The 21,414-nt window shown below is 33.6% G+C and overlaps 4 protein-coding genes across 4 annotated transcripts; 1 reads left to right on the plus strand and 3 right to left on the minus strand.

Annotated features, from left to right (window-relative positions):
• The first annotated feature begins 572 nt into the window (after positions 1-572).
• HELRODRAFT_186165 (hypothetical protein) lies at positions 573-4,320 on the plus strand. Its single transcript, XM_009031556.1, has 13 exons — positions 573-676; positions 805-1,084; positions 1,223-1,326; positions 1,593-1,695; positions 1,787-1,861; positions 1,998-2,166; positions 2,317-2,451; positions 2,548-2,695; positions 2,848-2,916; positions 3,050-3,170; positions 3,385-3,465; positions 3,582-3,693; positions 3,807-4,320. The coding sequence occupies exons 1-13, from the start codon at positions 639-641 to the stop codon at positions 3,968-3,970; spliced, it is 1,599 nt and encodes a 532-aa protein (XP_009029804.1). The 5' UTR covers positions 573-638; the 3' UTR covers positions 3,971-4,320.
• Positions 4,321-4,911: 591 nt separating this feature from the next.
• Positions 4,912-7,553, minus strand: HELRODRAFT_181782 (hypothetical protein; the record flags this gene model as incomplete). Its single annotated transcript, XM_009031557.1, has 7 exons — positions 4,912-5,274; positions 5,474-6,067; positions 6,247-6,527; positions 6,600-6,743; positions 6,897-7,020; positions 7,221-7,367; positions 7,458-7,553. 7 exons carry the CDS (start codon positions 7,551-7,553, stop codon positions 4,912-4,914), a joined length of 1,749 nt encoding a protein of 582 aa, XP_009029805.1.
• Positions 7,554-9,908: 2,355 nt separating this feature from the next.
• On the minus strand, positions 9,909-11,360 carry HELRODRAFT_181783 (hypothetical protein; the record flags this gene model as incomplete). Its single annotated transcript, XM_009031558.1, has 2 exons — positions 9,909-10,790; positions 10,956-11,360. 2 exons carry the CDS (start codon positions 11,358-11,360, stop codon positions 9,909-9,911), a joined length of 1,287 nt encoding a protein of 428 aa, XP_009029806.1.
• A 695-nt stretch (positions 11,361-12,055) lies between these two features.
• On the minus strand, positions 12,056-13,759 carry HELRODRAFT_194408 (hypothetical protein; the record flags this gene model as incomplete). The annotated part of the gene is made up of 2 exons (XM_009031559.1): positions 12,056-12,315; positions 12,483-13,759. 2 exons carry the CDS (start codon positions 13,757-13,759, stop codon positions 12,132-12,134), a joined length of 1,461 nt encoding a protein of 486 aa, XP_009029807.1. The 3' UTR covers positions 12,056-12,131.
• Between the last annotated feature and the right edge of the window lie 7,655 nt (positions 13,760-21,414).

Genomic DNA, 21,414 nt, shown 5'->3' on the forward strand with positions numbered 1-21,414 from the left:
TATTTTAGACTACATTTTTAATATATACATCATGGAATTATATTCAATGATATACATTTACATAAAAGCTTTTTTCGGTAACCTTTCATCAGTGTGATAGAGTTTGTTACATTGTTATATGCACGTAGTTCATCAGAGTTCATCATAAATATTTAAATTATAAAATTGATGTTAAGCAAGGTGTGATCTCAAACTATTTTAAATTTTCCGAAAAATTTGAACTGCGTGGGTACATATGTAGCCCAGATTATGTTGCTTTTATAATGAATTAATATTATATATATATATATATATATATATATATATATATATCTATATATATCTATATATAAATAAGTCAGTCAAGAAGCCAACGTTCCAAGCTAGTGAAACAGCACGACCCGTTTTTATCTCATTATTAAAAGAAGGAATGAAATTGAACATATTGAAATGCTTTTTACTGATAAAAAACATATTTTTATTTTATTCAACTTAAAATAATTATTATCTGTTTTATTTAGCTAAAAATGAATGATATTATCGAAAAAAATTAAATGTTTGAAAAATTACAATCTTATTAACTTTTAAACGTTATCATCAATTTGTTGGCGTGTAGGTGAGATTTGCTCTTTAAAATCACAAATTTCACTAACTCTGAAATGTCGGAGGCCAAAGAAAATGTTTCTGAAGCTGTCGGGTATGTTTTAATTTTATGATTTATTTTAAATATTTTATGTATGAGTAAATCGATGATGACACATGTTCAAGTTTAAATTCATGATGGATGGATGATGCAAATTTTACTATTTTTCAAAAATTCGCCAGGGGTGACGACAAACCTACATCTAAAAAAGCCCTGAAAAAGCAACAAAAAGAGGCAGAAAAGGCCTCAAAAAAGCAGCAAAAGCAGGAACTTCTGGAGCAAGATTTGGCCCAGGCAGCTGAAGCAGATGACTCAGCCAAACATCTTTATGGGAAGTTGCCTTTAATTCAGTCTAAAGAAAAAATAGACAGGGTCCTAGTTAACGTCGGTGAAGTTGGACTGGATAAGAAAGATCAGACAATATGGATCAGGGGAAGACTGTTCACGAGTAGAAGTTCTGGTTAGGATATAACAAAATCTTAAATTTCTTGATTTTATAATATGTTAAAAACATCAATGAAAATCATTTTTAATTTGTAGTAGTCGCCAAACTAATTTTTGATCTTTTTTTAGTTTTTTCAATCTTTTTTCCTCCTAGGCCGACAATGTTTTGCAGTGATCAGACAACACCACTTCACAATTCAAGTGCTGGCTGCCTTCAGCACTGGGGGTATCAGCAAACAGATGCTCAAATTCATTGCTGGGTTAGTGAAAATTAAGATTAAGGTTGTGTTAGAGGGGAATTCCAGTTGGATTAGTAAGTAAGATGTGGTAAATTTATTTATGAAGAAGGTTTTCTGTTGGGGATCTAAATTTCAGTGATCTAATGATGAATTCTGATGAAAATACAATTGTTAAATGTTTGCTTGGTTATATATATATCCTCATTAGTATAATTTTTAATTACAACAAAAATAGCTATAATTATAAATAATAATTATAAACAATAATAATTATCACAATTGATCAGAGTGAACAAAGAATCGATAGTAGACATCGAGGGTGTGGTCAGAGCTGTTGATAAGAAAGTTGAAAGCTGCTCCCAGCAGGATGTCGAACTTCACGTCAATCAAGTTAGGCAGGAGTTATGATGATTGTAAGGGTGGTGATGATTATGATGATGATGATTTCTATTATTGTTATTGAATAAATTTTCCAAATTAGTTTTGGGTTGTAAGTGAGGCCGTACCAAGGTTGCCTTTGTTGGTTGAAGATGCATCCAGGCCTGAAAGTGATAAGGTACTGATGATGAGGATGGTGAGGATGATGATGATTGTATCGATGTTGTTTACTACAATGGGTACAACCACAATAATCTTAACTGTGAAGTAAATATTTCGTTAACTAAGCAATCTTTAAAATTTTTGACCAATAGGAATTAGGCACAGTCCTTCTTGACACGCGATTGGACAACAGAGTCATTGACCTTAGGACACCAGCCAATCATGCCATTTTCAGAATTGAGGCTGGGGTCTGCCAACTTTTCAGAGATGCGCTTTCGGCTAAAGGATTTGTTGAGATCCACACACCTAAAATAATTTCTGGTTAGCAGAGATTTTCATTGATGTTTCATTTATTGAAGCATTCTTAAATATAACTAAAAGAATTTTATTGCTTTTCATTGCTATAATACAAACTCGTATGTAGTATGTAAATGAAAGTGATAATAATTTATGTTAATTTATTCGCATCAGCTGCCTCAGAGGGAGGAGCCAATGTATTTGAGGTGACCTATTTCAAGAGGAAGGCCTACCTGGCACAAAGCCCACAGCTGTACAAGCAGATGGCTGTGTGTGGAGATTTCGATAAAGTTTACACCGTTGGTGCAGGTGAGGTGATGATGATGATGATGATGTGGTGGTGATTGTGATCACCAACCAACCGACCAATCATCTACTCGACTCTAAAACCAACCGACCAATCAGTATTCAGAGCAGAGGACAGCAACACCCACCGCCACATGACTGAGTTTGTGGGTCTTGATATTGAGATGGCCTTCCAGTACCACTACCATGAAGTTCTTCAGGTCATTGGAGACTTGTTCGTTCAAATCTTCAAGGGGCTTGAAACTAAGTTAGTGTAGTTAGTGCAAAATGGCGGTGTTTTGTTTACTTTTTATATTTTTTTCGAAAAGTTATTTATTTTTTCTTTGTTGTAAAGATGAAGTTTATTAAGATTGGTTTTTAGGCAAAATTAATTTTCAAGAAAATAATAACTACCAAAAGGTACCAAACTGAGATCAGTACGGTCTTCAAGCAGTACCCTAATGAACCTTTCAAATATCTCGAACCGAGGTAGGTCGGGTTGATTGATATTATTTCTTTTTTTTTGTTAATTCATTTTTTTATTCATCAATTTATTCTATCCTTTGATCATTTTTGGGTTTTAGTTCCGGTTATTTATCTTCTGATTTTTTTCAATTTTCAGTTTGGTGATAACGTTTGCAGAGGGCATACAACTGCTGAGGGACAATGGTGTTGATGTTGCCGATGACGAGGACTTGAGTACGCCACACGAGAAACTGCTTGGTAGATTGGTTAAAGCTAAGGTCTGTTTACTGATTGCTGACAGACTGACTGATTGATTGGTTGATTGATTGATTGGTTTGTTGATTAATTGATTGGTTTGTTGATTAATTGATTGGTTTGTTGATTAATTGATTGGTTTGTTGATTGATTGATTGATTGGTTTGTTGAATGATTGTTTGGTTGGTTGGAGGCTGATGTTGAAAATTTGCTAATACAAACAAAACTACAAAACAGTACGATACAGATTTCTATATAATGGACAAATTCCCATTGGCTGTCAGGCCATTCTACACAATGCCTGATCCAAATAATTTGGTGTGTACAATATTTGTATCTTTTTTTTATTTTACATGCATTATACATACAAACGGACATACAAATACATACAAACAAACATACAAACACACATACAAACACACACACACAAACAGATGTATTCCAATTCGTACGACATGTTCATGAGGGGCGAGGAGATCCTGTCAGGTGCACAGAGAGTCCACGACGCTGACTTCCTCATCGAAAGGGCCAAAGAACACAAAATCGGTAACAAGCAATCGTTAATTTATGTTAATTTATGATAAATTGGCACCAAGTTATTTATTAATTTATGAAAATGGTACGATTTAGTTACTAATCCTGATGTCTGCCACGAACAGATCTGGAGAAGATCGAGGCCTACATTGATAGCTTCCGCTACGGGGCCCCTCCGCACGCCGGGGGTGGCATAGGGCTCGAAAGGGTGACTATGTTGTACCTGGGTCTCGAAAACATTAGGAAGGCCTGCATGTTCCCTAGAGATCCTAAAAGATTGACCCCTTAGATATGGTCGCCACTGCATTGGCGATGTGGAGCTCCTGTGGATGAATCGTTGTTTTTCTGGCGTTTGGTACTGAATATAATTATGATGAGATATTATATTATATTATCGCTAATTTATTTAATTGCCTTTATAATTTTCTTCATTAGATCAGATTATTTCATAAGATTGAAATACTGTTATATTTTGATGAATGGTAGCGATATTGATGTTCAGTTGGTTGGTTGACAGGTTGATTGGTTGGCTGGATTGAAATTAATTGGAGGGAGAGAGAGAGAAAAATATATCGTTTTAATTTCATTATAACTATGAATTGTTAATTTTTAATAATTCGGCTAATTGTGTTAGTTTCATTTTCTCCTTGTTTCAACAAAATTCTATCAAAATTATCACCAACAAGAGTATAATGTCGAAAATAAGTGCACTTCAAAACTTGTACACAAACACATAAATACATATGTGTACATACATATGTACACACACATACATACATATATACAAACACGTACATACACTCGCATACAAAAACTCGACAAAATGAATACATCCTAATTAGAAGGAACTCTATAGTACAAGTTTACAATTAATTGTCCTATATTATAATAAATAAATAGTTATATATAAAAACTTGCGAGAAAAATTATATTATTATATAATTATTATGTGAAAGTCTGTTGGTTGAGGCTAATGCAGTCGGTTCGAATGCAAAGAAATCACCGCTTACATTGCAAAACGTTCTGCGCTATTTCGGCCTATGAAATTATTTGTTACAAGTGGGAATTTTATTGTTGTACTATTAAAAGAGTTTATAATTTGGATCCGATCAGAGAATATTTAGTTTCATTATTTCAATTATTTTAAGTAATAATATATTTTTTGTTATTGTGGATCATCGTCATCATCGTTTTCTTCGCAAAATATCGGTAGTAGTGGTATGTGGTGGTTCATTGGCTGGTCATTTGGATGGTTAGGTAGATGGTGTTGTTGATGCTGATGTTGTTGTTGTTGATGATGGTGATTGATGTAATCTGGCAACAACTGTTGTCGATGTAATTGTTGATAGTGTAATTGTTGTTGATGTAATTGTTGTTGATGTAGTTGTTGTTGATGTAGTTGTTGTTGATGTAGTTGTTGTTGATGTAGTTGTTGTTGATGTAGTTGTTGTTGATGTAGTTGTTGTTGATGTAGTTGTTGTTGATGTAGTTGTTGTTGATGTAGTTGTTGTTGATGTAGTTGTTGTTGATGTAGTTGTTGTTGATGTAGTTGTTGTTGATGTAGTTGTTGTTGATGGTGATAACTTTGCAGCTCTTTGAAAGTTGCGTCCCCATCGTCGTCGTCATCATCATTTTCATCTTCATCAGCATCCAAAATTTCGTGTAATTCCGATAAAGTGACACTATCAATATGGCCCGCGACACCACTTTGTTTTATAGACGATATTAATTTCTCAATTTCCCCTTCATATTTCGAAAACACATCATCATTGTCGTCGTCGTCGTCAAAAACATCATCATCAGCAGTAGCGACTTCATCAGCATCTGTAGTAGCAGCAGCAACATCGTCGGCAACATCGGCAACATCGCAATCTCTAGAATCGAAAAAATCAACGGATGATAGCGGTGTCGCTACTTGCAACCTATCAAATTGAACCTCATATAAACATAACTGAGATGTCCCAGACAAAGATGGTGACGTCGTTGTAGTATATAATTGTTGTGGCTGTAGTAGTTGTTGTGGCTGTAGTAGTTGTTGTGGCTGTAGTAGTTGTTGTGACTGTAATAGTTGTTGTGGCTGTAGTAGTTGTGGTTGCTGCCGATGCTGTTGGGGTTGATGTTCTAGTATTTCTCCACTGAAAAGAGATTCTTTAAAACCATCTTCCTGATTTCTCAGCAGTGATATTATACTTTCACCTCTCAGAGATAGACAACCTGACTGATTGAAGACATTTTGCAGAAGATGGTGCTGCCGAAATATTCCGTGCGATAATAACTGGCCGACGGTCGGCCTCTTCTCAACGTCCACCGTCCATGCCAGTTTGATGAATTCTTCAATAGATGGTTTTGTGTGTGATGGTAGGTCTGACAGTGGCGGAGATTTCATCTTTATCTGATTGGTTGGTTTGTTTGGTTGGTTGGTTGGCTGGTTGGTTGGTTGGTTGAATGGTTGGTTGATTTGTTTGTTAGTTGGTTGATGGATTGATTGTTTAAATAAATAATCCACATAACAAAAGACACATCTCTATTTTTTAAACTTCCCCCAAACAAAAAAAAATCACTTACCACATAATGTAGGCACCCTAAATTGTCCTGATATCTTGACCATGTCGGTCGACCACAGAGCATATGAACAAACACACAAATGGCGGCCCAAAGATCACTCTTATCATCGTAACCCTCGCTGGCTGCCTTTTCCGGGCTCCAGTTACACTGACTTCCCACGGGCCAAGTTTCTTTTTTGACTCCGCCCCCGTCGTGTATGATTGACAGGCCAAAATCGATGATGGTTACGTCGTATAGAGCGGGGTTTACGGTGTTTGGGATGGTTATTATTATGTTGTCAGCTGTGATTGGTTGATTAATTGTCCAATTGTAATCGTTTATTCATTCAGTCAATCAATTTATCAAATAACTACCTTTGATGTCGTTATGAATGATATTTTTCTTTCGTAAGTTATGTAGGACTTTTAGAACCTTCCAGAGAATGAACAAGCATTCTGATTGGTCAATGAACTGACCACTGGCGTTGAAGTTGTCGATTTTTGACTGAAGAGTTTCACCTAATTAACATAATAATAAAAAATTATTTTGTATCGAGCGAGCCATTCATTCAATCGCACTTCATTCATTTGTCCATTCATTTATTCATCTATCTTTCCATCTATCTACCTATCCGTCATTCATCCATTTATTTCCTCATTCGTTCCACTAACCGTTAATGAACTCCATGAAAATGAAGACTCGATTAATACTGAATGATACACCGTACAAGTGCGGTATGCCTCTGCTGCCTAATAATTCAAGCATCGTTAATACCTCTTCCGATTTGAAGTTGTTCTTTTCAATCTGTGGTTTGATTGGTTGGCTGGTTGGTTGATTGGCCGGTTGATTAGATGTATGGATGGTTGGTTGGTTGGTTGGTTGATTGCTTGGTTGGTTGATTGGTTGTATGATTAGTTGTGTGATTGGTTGGTTGATTAATCAATTAATTGATTGATTGAAAAACCAAACAAAAAAAAATCATCCAATCATCTTACAGATTTGATACAGAACTTGAACCCGGTATTACAATCTACGGCCAGAAAGCACCGCCCACAACAGCCCTTCATCGTCTGATTGGTCGTCGGTGTGATGTAATCATAGTTTAGTAAGTAAGACTGGTTTTGATTTACTCGGAGTTTATCCTGATAACAATGATGATAGTGATGTGCTGATAAAAATGGTGATTGTTATCATTATTGCGTTAAACTTATTCTATTCACTCATTCAATTACCTTCGTAATCAACATCATCATCGTCGTCATCATCATCAACATCATCAGCAGCAGCAACCGCAGCCACAGCAGCCACAGCATCATCATCATCATCATCGTCGTACCTTCATGTCTTCCAGTAAGAAACCTCTTTCATATTCATTTGACGGCATAAATAGTTTGTACAATTTACGATAACCATTATCATTATCATCAGCATTATTATTATTATTATTATTATTATTATTATTATTATTATTATTATTATTATTATTATTGAGTAAAATATTTTTATGCAGGTGTAAGTATTTTTTTAAACTTTCAACCGAGACATATTTGAAGAGAGAGATGCTATCTTTGTTAATGTGCCTTGTAGGTAGGGATGTATACTGATGACGATTGTTGACGTTGATGTTGATGTTGCTGATTTTGTTGCTGTTGTTGATGTTATTGATGATGCTGTTGTTGTTGTGGATGTTGTTGTTGTTGTGGATGTTGTTGATGTTGTTGTAGTAGTTGACGTTATTCCAGATTATGTGATTGTAAAGATTGTTGTTGGCGCCTAAAACGTGATTCTGGTTGATGTTGTAGTTGCTGTAGTTGCTAATAAGAATAGGTTTGTTGTTACTGACGTCCAAGACATTAGTGTTGTTGTAATTGATGTTGTTATTGTTGGTATCGGTGTTGTTGTTGTTGGTGGTGGTGGTTGAATTGTTCGTGTAATTCTTATAAGCGGAGCACAAGAGTCTCAAATTATTTTTAATAAGGCAAATTTGACATCCTTGAGTTACTGCTGCTGCTGATGATGATGAGCAAGGCCAAAAATGTGATGATGAAAATGATGATGATGAAGACGATGATGATGATTGTGAAAATTCTTGTGATGATGATGATGATGACGACGACAATGATGACGATGACGTTCTAATGCATTTGTGCGCAAAAATTAGTTTGGTGTAAAATCTAATACATCTGATATCTCGCTGGTTGAAATCATCCTCATCATCTTCTTCATCTTTTTCATCATCAGTATCAGCATCATCATCGTCATCGTCGTCGTCGTCGCCATGAATTTCAACTTCTTCAAGTAATTGGCTAGAATATTTAATAGCGTTTGACGTGTAGCTATCACTTCCAACATAAGGTAACGACAATAGCCACAAATTATTATTAGTAGTGGCAGCAGCAGCAGCAACAGTAGTAGTAGTAGTAGTAGTAGTAGTAGTAGTAGTAGTAGTAGTAGTAGTAGTAGTACTTTTACGATTGTTAATATTGTCATTATTAAATGAAGATGATAAAAGGCATATAAACTTGGCGTATTTTTCTAACGAGTCATCTTTGCATTTAATCCCAGAAGTAAAATTACTAAAAACGCTACTTGCAGTAGTTACAGTAGCGGCAGTAGTGGCAGTAGTAGTAGCAGTAGTAGTAGTAGTAGTAGCAGTAGTAGTAGTAGTAGCAGCAGCAGCAGCAGCAGTAGTAGTAGTAGTAGTAGTAGTAGTGGTAGTAGTAGTAGTAGTGGCAGTAGTAGTAGTAGCAGTATTAATATTATAACTGATTCTTTTCGCTGTCTTCATAGTATTATTAGTAGTGTGTGGTCGGTCAATGTTGTAGTAATTCAGTAGCCACTCCAGCAACAGTAACAGTAGTAGTACAATTATAGTATAGTATTAGTTGTACTGGTATTATGTTGATAATTGCATTAATTAAAATAATGATTACTACTAGACTAGCGACCAGTACAGATACTATTCTGATTTATTTATTTATTAATTAATATAATTTATTTAATTTATTAACTTTATTAATTTATTTGAGTAATTTATTTACTTTACATTAATATAATAATCTGAATATCAAAAAATGAGAATAAACTTATAAATTGATTTATAATTATTAATGACATATATATGAGTAAGCTCAGTTAATGTTTATCAGAGTCATAGGAATATTATGACAAAGCCAAATTAATTAATTAATTAATTAATAATACATATATTTAATATTATAACCTTATTTAATAATATACTGTTAAACGTGCATACAACCCTGTATTTTTTAAACGTTTTTACATATATTCCACATATTCTCTCTCTCTCTCTCTCTATATATATATATATATATATATATATATATGTAAATACATAAATACATACATACATACGTTCATACATACATACATACATTCATACATTCATACATACATACATAATATATACATACATACGTATCTATAAAAAGCCTTGTTATAAACATCGGGAATACCACAATAGATGAAGTAAAATTTGCGAATTAGTGCAGTGTCGTTCTAGACAAGTAAATAAATTTTTATTTTTTGTAAATATTTTTTAATTATAATATAAATAATTTTTTAATTATAATATAAATAGTTAATAAATTTAAGCAGAAATTAGCGTCACATCGTTCGATCAAAATGTTGAACTTTCAAAAACAAAAAAAAATGAAAAAAATTCATTTCAACAACTTGAAGCAATGGGGTGCTGGCTCCCTACCACGGAAAAATTTAGGAAAACCACCATTTCTACGATCACCACCTCCATCATCATCATCATTAACATCAATACCATCGTCACCGTCGTTCCCGTTGTTGGCATTATTAACATTGCTATCATCGTCGTCGTCGTCTTTACAAATTCTAAGTCGAAACTTTCTGTTGCCAGGACTTTTGCAAGGAGCCTTCTGAAGCTCGCTGCGGTTACGGCTGATGTTGCTGTTGTGTTTGTCAGAGCTGCGACATAGCTTGTGTGTCTTTGACGAGCTAGTGAAGCGTTTACGACTGATTTGTTTCGCGTTTTTAAAATTTTTAGTCGTCGATTCGGTCGCACTGCTTCTCTGTTTAGAGTTACCGCTTGTGGTTTTTTTGCCACTATTCGCGACTACTCTTTTCTTACTTCTAACTGATGAACGTCTGACATTTAGTGTCGGCGGTTTTGATGATTTCGTTCGTTTTTTAGTCAGAGAAGAGAATTTGCGATTCCCGCGGCAAACAACTGATGATTTGCGGACCTTAATCGAGTTAGCCGACTGCTTCAGATTCTTAGCTACGTTGGTCGATTTTGATGATTTGTTTTGAGTGTGAATGTCTTTTTTCTTTCCTCGAGCTAAGGGTGGAATTGGGGGCAAGTTAGGATTAGGGCCTGGGTTAGAGCCTAATGGAGCTTGGGCCGCTCTCTTGTTACAAGAGGATTGCAACTGGTTCGAGTCGTCGATTGATGTGTCCGACTGTGTGAACCATTCTGATTGGTTATACTCACCTAAACTAAAATCATTTATATCGTTTGAATCATTTAAATCGTTGATATCGTTTAAATCGTTTGGTTCATTTAAATCATTCTGTCTTTATTAATTATTTCATTATTTTGAGTAAATCACATTTTCTTGGAGAAATTAATAAATTTAATATCATAAACTGTGGACAAAAATTATTCCTCACTCATTCCAAGCGTCTACAGCAAGGCTCAAATTCCTCATCTTCTCAACATACTGATTTTGCCCAACCTCCGAACTGTTATTTTTGTTAGCAGTATCGTTATTCTCGTTATCGGTATCGTTATTCCCGTTATTGGTTTCGTTATTATCGCCGTCTTGATCACTATGATTTCTCGCAAGAACATTATTAACGTAATATTTTAGAAATTTGTAATGCCCGCTACTGCTCATATTTCTGTTGTTAATGCTACTGATGTCATTGTTGTTGCTGTTGTTGATGTTTTGAGAGGAATTAATTACAAAATTAGCGGATGGGAACTGAGGAGGAGGATGTTGATGATGTGAGCAGTGGGGCGCGGGTTTGAATGCAACGTCGTCCAGGTTGTGACTGCTGGTTCTCTCGGTGCCACGTTTTCTCTCTTTTGATGTCTGCTCTCTGCGTTCGCGAATTTTTTTTCGTTGAAAATCGGCCATTTTTATTTTCTGTTTTTCACAAAACTTTTGCAAAATCGAGGAGTAAATAAGAAAGATTTGGTAAAGAATAAACAAAATATGACGTCAGAGTAAAATATTATCAAAAAGCCTAGATATACGTCGAAATTCGATTTGATATTGTTCACTAATAAATACAACTTTACAAATTAAAGTTAGCAATTTGAGAATAAAATTGAAATGAAATTAAAAAAAATAAATGAAATTATAAACATTGGGCAAATTGATAGAGATTTGGTTTGATTAGAACAGTAAACATCTGCATGTGTGTTGTTTGTGTGTGTCTATGTGTGTGTCTGTGTGTATGTTTTCAACATTAAGTCAAATCTAAAAAAAATTAAATGATTGAGCTTTATTAGAAGGATTGCGAACAGGCAAAGCATATTAAAAGTACGTTCATACGTATTAACAAAAACATTTTTCATATTTGAATGTAAATTTAAACTCATTAAAATGAAACTTTCTTAGCAAATCGTCGTTCTTCAATGCAAAATTAAATAATTATTTCAAAAATAACATCTTAATATATCACATATCTTAATATATGGTAGTGTCACCTGCAGTTCTGAACGATAACACTTGAAAATATAAAAAAAATTGAAAGATGCCTGTAAAAATTATGCAATACTGGTCTCACGGTTTAAAAATAAATCAACCAAGATTTAATTTTAAATTAAATAATGACAATAATAAATTAACTAATTACAGTTAATTAATTAAAATTAATTAATTATCTACCGTTTTATTGATAAATTAGCATAGATGTATCTTAAAAAATTCTATTATTCTCTTCCAAGAATCGACTTGTGCGTCGTGGTGAAGTTTAGGAAGGCCACCCCACACAAATACGTCACCAAACATGGGCCAGTAACTGGCGTGGCAGAGCGGGAATATGGGCGGGTCGATGATGTGGCCAGCCCCCGGATACACCAGACACCTGGTAAAATTAATTCTCAATTTCAACTTTTATTACTTTTACAGATCAATAAATTTGAAGAAGTTTGAAGTACCTCTACTTAAAGAAATTTTTACTGACAAAATTTTTTATTACAATCGACATGAAATGAAGCCGTTTAATCAAATAAAATTAAAATACACGTTCACTTGTAATTGTCCTTCCCACGTTTCCTCATCCTCTCAACCATGTACTCCATGTTTCTCACTCCAATGGAGACATCATCGACACCGAACACGAACAAAATCTCGGCATCGATCCGTTCAACCGGAATACCGATCCTCTCTTGCTCGCTCGGATCTTTTCGGAGAAACCATTCCAGCAAACCGTCTGATATGACTCCGATGTTAGTTTTTTGTAGCAAGGGGTCTTTCATATTCCAGACGTGAGCGATATTTTCAGTTGACCCCGCCCTAGTGAAAGAGCCAATGCTGTTGAAGCAAGGCGCGTTGACGGCTACCACGCAGCGAATTGCATTTTGTGGGTTAACAGCCGCTAACTCTAGCAACAAAGTGGCCCCTTTGCACAGACCGATTAAACCGATACCGCATTTAACATCGAATCGGATGGGAAATCGATTCGACAGCATGTATTCGACGGCTTCGATGAAATAGTCAACAGTTGTGTTGATTTCTCGTCGAGGTAAGTCTTCATAATCGCAGTAAGCCAACGCAAAAACGACGAAACCTCTCTGAGCTAGGAGAGCAGCTTTGTAGAGTTTGAACGATCCTCCTCCATACACTTCAATTATTCCTTTCCTTTCACCGAAAGCTTTCGATTTACTTTCATGTTCTTTATTTTTCAAACTGAAAACAATTCCTCTAACTCTCCCATCCCTGATTGCTGTTTGCGTGACGTCACTGGGGTAGCAGTAATATCGTTTAGAAATCGCCCGAGCTAAAACTCGCTTGTTATCCGGTAATGTTACATCGTTAATCAGCAAATGTTCGGAGTTTGGGCCATCGTTAGTTGATGCTCTTTCGTTTCCAGATGTAACTTTTTCCTTTTTCTGCCGAGCTCTGCAGCGCTTAACGTGATTCACGACGACCATCACGTCTTCCTCGTCAGCGCAGCCGTCAATCAAAAACAGATTCCAATCAAGCGAGACGTCAACAACTCTTTTGATCAGCCTCGATCCACCTTTCTGATCCGGGGCAGGAATGGCACTCCAAAACAATCCCATACTTTCCGTCCCGGTATAGGTCCCACTGTAAGAAAACGACCTATTAACGTCGATTTCGCCCCTGAGATCCGACACAAAAGTACCGAGTGAATAGAATGACGTAGCATCTTCGTCGTTGTGGATGATTGCCAGTAGGGATGTACTCTTATGCGGTTCCAAGTTTCGACAGGTTATTTCGCAAACTTCGTCCATCAGAGTGCTGACGGGACACACATTTAATGACACGGGTTTGTCATTAGACATTATTAATTAATTTATTAATTAACTAATTATTAATCAATTTATTCATATTAGTTGCTAACTCAGATATATAGTAGATAAATTTAAAATTGAACGTGACAGCTAATAAATAAAGATTGGACATAAAATATTTCCTGTAACGTCATATATACCTATATATATATATATATATATATATATATATATATATATATATATATACTTTACAGCATTATATAGATGTATTTAGTAATAAAAAAGCAGTAACATCAAGTATCGTATCGTATTAATTTTCGTATCGTATCGTATCGAAATTGTAGCACGGCATTGCATTTGTATTATTTTATGATATTTTAAGATTCTTCTATAGGCAATCTTCAACGGCTTAAGTTAAGTGACATTCGTCACGTTCAGCTTGTTTATATTTATGCTTGCTTAGTTGGGTAGATGAAAGGTTCTTTTAGGAATACTAGCAAAGATCTAGCACTTCATTTGCTCTTTATACCGTTATGCAATGGTATCATTATTTTTGAGTATTAGCACCGCGTCTATTTTGGGTTTTATTGTATTTATTTAGGTTTTATTGTATTTATTTAGAAATTTTCTTAGAGTATTTTAAAGAATTATTTGGTGCTGCTAGCAAATATCTAGCCTTTCAGCTGGTATTAATAAGACCTATACAACCTTACCATTCAAAGAGAATATCAAGTTATGTGATTGAATGAATGAATTAATGAATGGATAGATGAATGATTGATTCATTGAGTGAACAAATAAATGAATGAATGATTGGATGGATGAATAAAATGATGTACGAATGAGTAAAATGAACGAACAATACAACACTAACCAAAAACGTATCTATTAAATATTTGCTCGTCAGGTAACACTAAACATCTTAAGATCCAATATATGCCTTTTAACGCTATTCTATAATCTTCACACACCAACATGTACTTATTTTGTAATTATTACAACTACAACTACTGCTGCTGCTACTACAGCTACTACCACTGTCATTGTTGTTACTGCTGCTACTGTAGCTATTCCTGTTATCCTAACTCTCTACCTCCTTCTCTTGACTAGTTCTCCATCACTTACGAAGTTCAGGGCGGATCTCAAGACCCGCGTCTGTTGGCAAAATTTATTGAGGAGCGCTCTTAATCGCGAAAATAGCACTTCTTAAACTAACTGATTGATTTTTTTCTGTTTTTCCTGCTTACAAACTTGGATCAATTTATGACACAAAGACAGATTTTGAATATTTATTTATTCATTCATATGACAATTCATTTAATATTCAATCATTCACCCCCTCGTTTATTGATTCACCCAATATATTCGATAATAACCGATATATTAAGATGATTTTTTTAATTTTTCAAATGCATAATATAACAAGCCGACACAGAGTGCAAAGTTCACGGGGTTCATAGTTTGTGTAAAGGTCACAAGGTCGTCATGGCCCAACTTCGAACACCTACATAGAGAACATCTTCCTGGTTATGCAGATACGGTGATTGGTTGGTTGTGATTGGTTGGTTGTGATTGGTTGGTTGAATGTGAGATTAGCCATATGATTAGCCGACTGTGATTGATTGACTGTTCATGATTGGTTGAGTGATTGTTTGCATCTTTGTCGTACAGGAAAGATAAACTCTAAGTAGGTATTCTTGGTTGGTATCACGTAATGATACACATGTATCCCAGTGAGTATAGTTTTATGATACACAAGTATTCTTGGTTGATATTGTTGGGTGATTCATCCTAAATCTACCGCACAGACAATTTATAGTTACAAGTTTTAACGAACAACAACAACGAAGTTAATAAATGAATGAATGGGTGATTGCATGAGTGGTGATTGAGCAAGCGAAATAATAATTGAATGAATGGTTAACCGATCACAATTGTTTGATAAAATTAGGAAAAATATATATTTCCAATCCAATATATAAAGTCAAACCTGTATCAACATCGTAATAACCGGATACAACAAACATCTGACCTCATACATCGAATCAACCCGGTTTTATCGCAATAAACGATAAAGGGAGACTAACTCATCCAAAAATCGGCTATATCGAAGTATCCCCGCGTATACCAGTTAACTTATACTAGGTCTAGCAACGCTACTCATTTTACAATGTTCATTCATCACTACTACATAAACAAATTCAAATCTTTCATTCATTCAACAATTCATCCGTTCAACAATTCATCTTTACGTGATAACCAGTATGAAGCACGTCTACCATTGTTGCTACACCGATATTGACGAATTTGTGATTTACTATTTTAATTTTAGGATTTTATTGAGAAGCGCTCTCCGAGATTAAGAAAATTGCGCTATATAAATGACATTTCTTTAATGAACGAACGAACGAATGAGTGAATGAATGAATGAATGCTTGAATGGGATAAAAAAACTCCGTTGAACATCCGAAAAACAGCGTCGAACAATTATTTTGATTGAATGACCAGATGAATGAATGATTGAATGAGCAAACAAATGAACGAATGGATAAATGAGTGAAAGCAAAGAAGCGGCGTTGACTATTTTTTTTTTGATTGAATGAACGAACGAATGAACAAATGACTGACAGAATGAATAAATAGACAAATGAATGAATGAATGAATGAATGAACATGGGTCTTGAAACATAATAGCAGAATCTGGAAGAAATATCAGATGATCAGTCAGCTATTACTACAAATTTGAAAGCCAAAACCAACCTGCTTATCTACCGAGATTTTTCAGGAAATAAATTTTTTACATTATTAATTAAAATTTGTATTAACTACAATAATTATTACTATTACCTATTAAATATAATTAAATAATACTTATAATTATTACAATAAATATTTTTCTACCAAGTAAAAATAATTTCGAACGATACTAAATGTAGTGGTTTTAGTGATGCTACATAAGTTGGTTGCAGCGCTGCTAAAGAAACACCAGCAGCTGTGGTGGAAACAGTAAATAAAGTTCTATGGTGAAAGCAAAAAGTGGTTAAAGTAACGTTACTAGGAATGCTGGTGGAAATAATTAATAGTGGAAAAGTTAGCTACTTGATCATTAAACAAAGCAGTTGTACTAGGGGACCAAATAAATTGGTTGGCACAAACTTGCAAACCATGCAAGTTGGATGTTGGAAAAACCTAATAAGGTTGTTCAGTGAGGCTACACAGTATGATGATGAAACCATTTTTTCAAATTTTAGAAATGTTATTGATCAATTAAGTAAGAGAACCAACCATTAAGTAAATATACTAGCCATCAAAAGTCATTAGTTGGAATTTGATAAATCTTTCTTTAGCCATGCATCCATTCATTTATGTTAACCTCCTAAGGTTTGCATGTTTGAAAACTGTTGATAAAAATTGAAATAATAATATTAATACTGAATTTATTATAATTAATAAGCATGTTGAACAATTAATTTGACAATTTATTAATTTTCCTATCAGCGACATCACAAAAAATGTTCACTCCCATTCTACTTTCCATTGTATTAAACAGCACACACCCTATAAAATTTAATCATCCAGAGGCAAAATAACAACTTCAATAGCAGAAAACAGCCTAAATTCTTAAAAAGTTATCTTCAGAATCATAAAAGTTGATAAAATTACAAAGATAAACAACGCAGAAACTCAGAAATTCGTCAAATTTTACCTACGGCGCAGATAGATTTGACCAACTATCTCCTACTCCGCTTGACCGCGAAAATTCTACCGAGTTCATTTCAAAATTACTTTCAAATTTTGATTAAAATTTACAAATCATCAAACCAAACATTAAAGTTAACAACATTCGAACCAGTCTAACTCAATCTAAAACACCCAAACGCCCTTAAAGACCGTGCCAACCGAAAACTCAAACTGAATGCACCGTTCAAATCTTGACAGTTTTTCTACAAAAATCTCAAAAAATCTCAACTTTTTTTGCATATAAACGTTTAAAAATTGAAATACATTAACGAAAAACCTCTATTTTCGAGAAAAATACCACTTTTGTACCGCCAAAAATGGAATTTTGACTTGGAAAGGTACGGCGTACATAAGCGAAGTTCTCAGTTATCCAACTCACTGCGCATTTTTATTACATTCAGGCTTATATATAATGTATGTATGTATGTATGTATGTATGTATGTATGTATGTATGTGTGTATGTATGTATGTATGTATGTATGTATGTGTGTGTGTATGTATGTTTGTATGTATATATGTTTTATATGTATATATGTAATTTTATATAGATTTATATAACAGTGTTTGTTTTAGTGTGATGCGCACTTATGCGACGCATTATATGTATGTATGTATGTATGTATGTATGTATGTATGTATGTATGTATGTATGTATGTATGTATGTATGTATGTACGTATGTAGTATGTATGTATGTACGTATGTATAAATATATGTTTGAGTACATGTGTATTTGTATATATATACATATAACGATTATTAATTATTGAAGAATTTTTTATTGAAATTAGCTTGAATGATAGTAGGATATAATAATAACAACAACAACAACAATAATAATAATAACAATAATAAAAATGACAATAATAACCATGTTTTCTGCAATTGTTTCCCAGTATAACTGTAATTACATTAATAATAATAATAATAATAATAATAATAACTACTTTTACCTGGCATAAATGCCGTTTGTTCAATTACTACTTCTACTGCTGCTGCTACTACTTCTACTGCTGCTGCTACTACTTCTACTGCTGCTGCTGCTACTACTACTGCTGCTGCTACTGCTACCACAACAAAGCCTACTAATAATTACTGCTTTTAATAACAACAGTTACTCATATTAATACTTATTCTACAATTGTTATTAGCAAGCAATGCTAATTTAACATCACACATATAAATGCTTCTCTATATTTTTTGTCATTTATTGATAGTAATAATAATGATAATTGTTATATTACTATCAATTATTATAATTATAATTTTTATTATTATTACTAAATTAATAATTTTTATTTGGAGAAATCTACGCTTTATTTCAAAACAAAATAGTTCAGTTGGTAACGACAGATAATGACAGATAATCTTCAATGAATGAATAAATGAACGAACGAACGAATGAATGAATAAACAGATAGACGAACGAACGAACGAACGAACGAACAAACAAGCAAAGAATAAACGAACGAGCAAAATTAGAACAAAAAAAATTTTGTTTGGATGCGTGCAGTTTGGCCTAATAACATTTAATCACGTTCATCATCGTCATTACTATTTATCATCGTAATCATCATCCTCTTCATCATCATCATCATCGTCATTACTATTATCATCATTACCATCCTCATCATCATCTTCTTCTTCATCATCATCATCAAATAAACTGACGAATGAATTATTATATAGTGAAATCGCTAGTTTGATTTGAAGTTAGCCTTGTAAGTCAACCATAAATATTTATAAATAAAGTAATAATAAAAATAATATAATTATAATAATATAATTTTGAGGATGATAATAACGATATTAGGAACAATAAAAACATAATTATACCTTGACATAGAGCAACGCCAAATGTCGTTCGGGTTGACCACCTTGTTCAAATCTATCATAATCATTTCATTACTTGATGATGGTGAAGACGATGACGAAACAGTGATGGCGATAAACACCGATGATAAGATGATGATCATATCGAAGCAGTGTGATGTACCGTCATACCGAATCGGTATCGATTGAGTCGTCCCTTCGAGTCTTTCGGTCGGGTATTATAAAAAAGATCGGTACGAAAATCGGTAGATTGTGGTTAAAGTTAAGATTGATGAAAAATTTGAGTAAAAATTAATTAAATTTAATTGTAATAATTAATTAATTGTATTAATTAATTAATTAAATTGATTAAACATTTTTCGCAATGCAATCTCCAGTTATCAATATCACAACGGCCTGCAAATGTAGCCAATTGTATCATTATTGAGAACACATTTGTAAAGAAAAAAAATTATACAATTAACTGATGACAACGACATACAAACCAGACATACAAACAAACATGTACAACACAAACAAACATGCCAACAAAACTTACCAAAACTTTCAAAAGCAACAAAAACCAAACGATCGATGTTTTCTCCCCTTGAAAACCTTACAAGCTACAAAACGCCACTTTTATACGTCTGCGCGTCTGCTGGCTACATACTTACATACATATATACATACATACATACATACATACATACATACATACATACATACATACATACATACATACATACATACACACACACATACATGCAAACATGCAAACATATACATACATACAAACATACATACATACACAGATATATATATATATATATATATATATATATATATATATAAATTTTTATATATGGTAAATCCTTGAAGCTATATAAACATACATACATATTAAATTGACAAAAAATTAACAAAAACTAACAAACACATGTTTTTTGTAATAGTATATGCATGTATGTGTATGTGTGTGTGTGTGTGTGTGTGTGTGTGTGTGTGTGTGTGTATATATCCATTCATTCTTACAGACATACAAATTAACAACTACAGAAATACAAAACAAATACACACATACATATTGCACACATACATACATACACACATACATGCACACATACATACATACACACATACACACACACATACATACACATACTCAAAACCTTGACCGAGTCGAAGCGGCAAGCAGTGATGGTGTGGGGGTTTCTATAAATAGCAACAAAGTGTTTTGTATGTAGGTTAATATGTGTGTATGTTTGTGTCTTTATGTGTGTATGTATTTATATGTATGCATGCATTTATGTATGTGTGTATCTAAGTATGCCTGTATGTTAAAATCGAATGAAGGTATGCATATATGTATGTTTGAATGTGTCTGTGAATGTGTGTGTGTGTGTATTTGTATGTGGGTGTGTATGTGTGTGAATTTGACTGTGTCTTCTTCTTCTTCTTCTTCTTCTTCTTCTTCTTCTTCTATCTTGTTACTATCATCACCATTACTTTCGTTATTGAAATTGTTACGTAACAATTCAACAATCCTTAAAACACAGCAACAGCTACTACTACTACTACTACTACTACCACCACTACTACTACTACGACGACGACGACTACTACTACAACTACTACAACAACTACTACTACTACCGCTGCTAATTTTTTTCATAACGGAATTTAACTTTCAGTTCATATAATACTAATGTTCTTATTATTATTATTATAAATTGTCATTATTAACGTTATTATTATTATTATTATTAATTATTATTCTTATTATTATTGTTGTTGTTGATGTTGTTGTTGTTTGGGTCGTCGTCAAATTAATCATAACATCAGTTTGTTAGTTTTATAGCCATGTTTTTCTAAAGCGATACAGAGGTCGTTGACGATGTTGTTGTTTGTGACATTATTATTATTATTATTGTTGTTGTTGTTTTTGTTGTTGTTGAACGAACCAACCAACCAACAAACATACATACAAACATACACACATACATACGTGCATACACATACATGAACTAAAAACATACAAACAAAAAACAAACAAACAAACATACAAACGAACATGCAACACATACAAATCAAAAACAAACAGACAGACATACAATAAATTAACTCTTAACCTATTTAAATCGTTGTTATTT

The sequence above is a fragment of the Helobdella robusta genome (assembly GCF_000326865.2).
Source record: "Helobdella robusta unplaced genomic scaffold HELROscaffold_75, whole genome shotgun sequence".
Lineage (NCBI taxonomy): Eukaryota > Metazoa > Annelida > Clitellata > Rhynchobdellida > Glossiphoniidae > Helobdella > Helobdella robusta.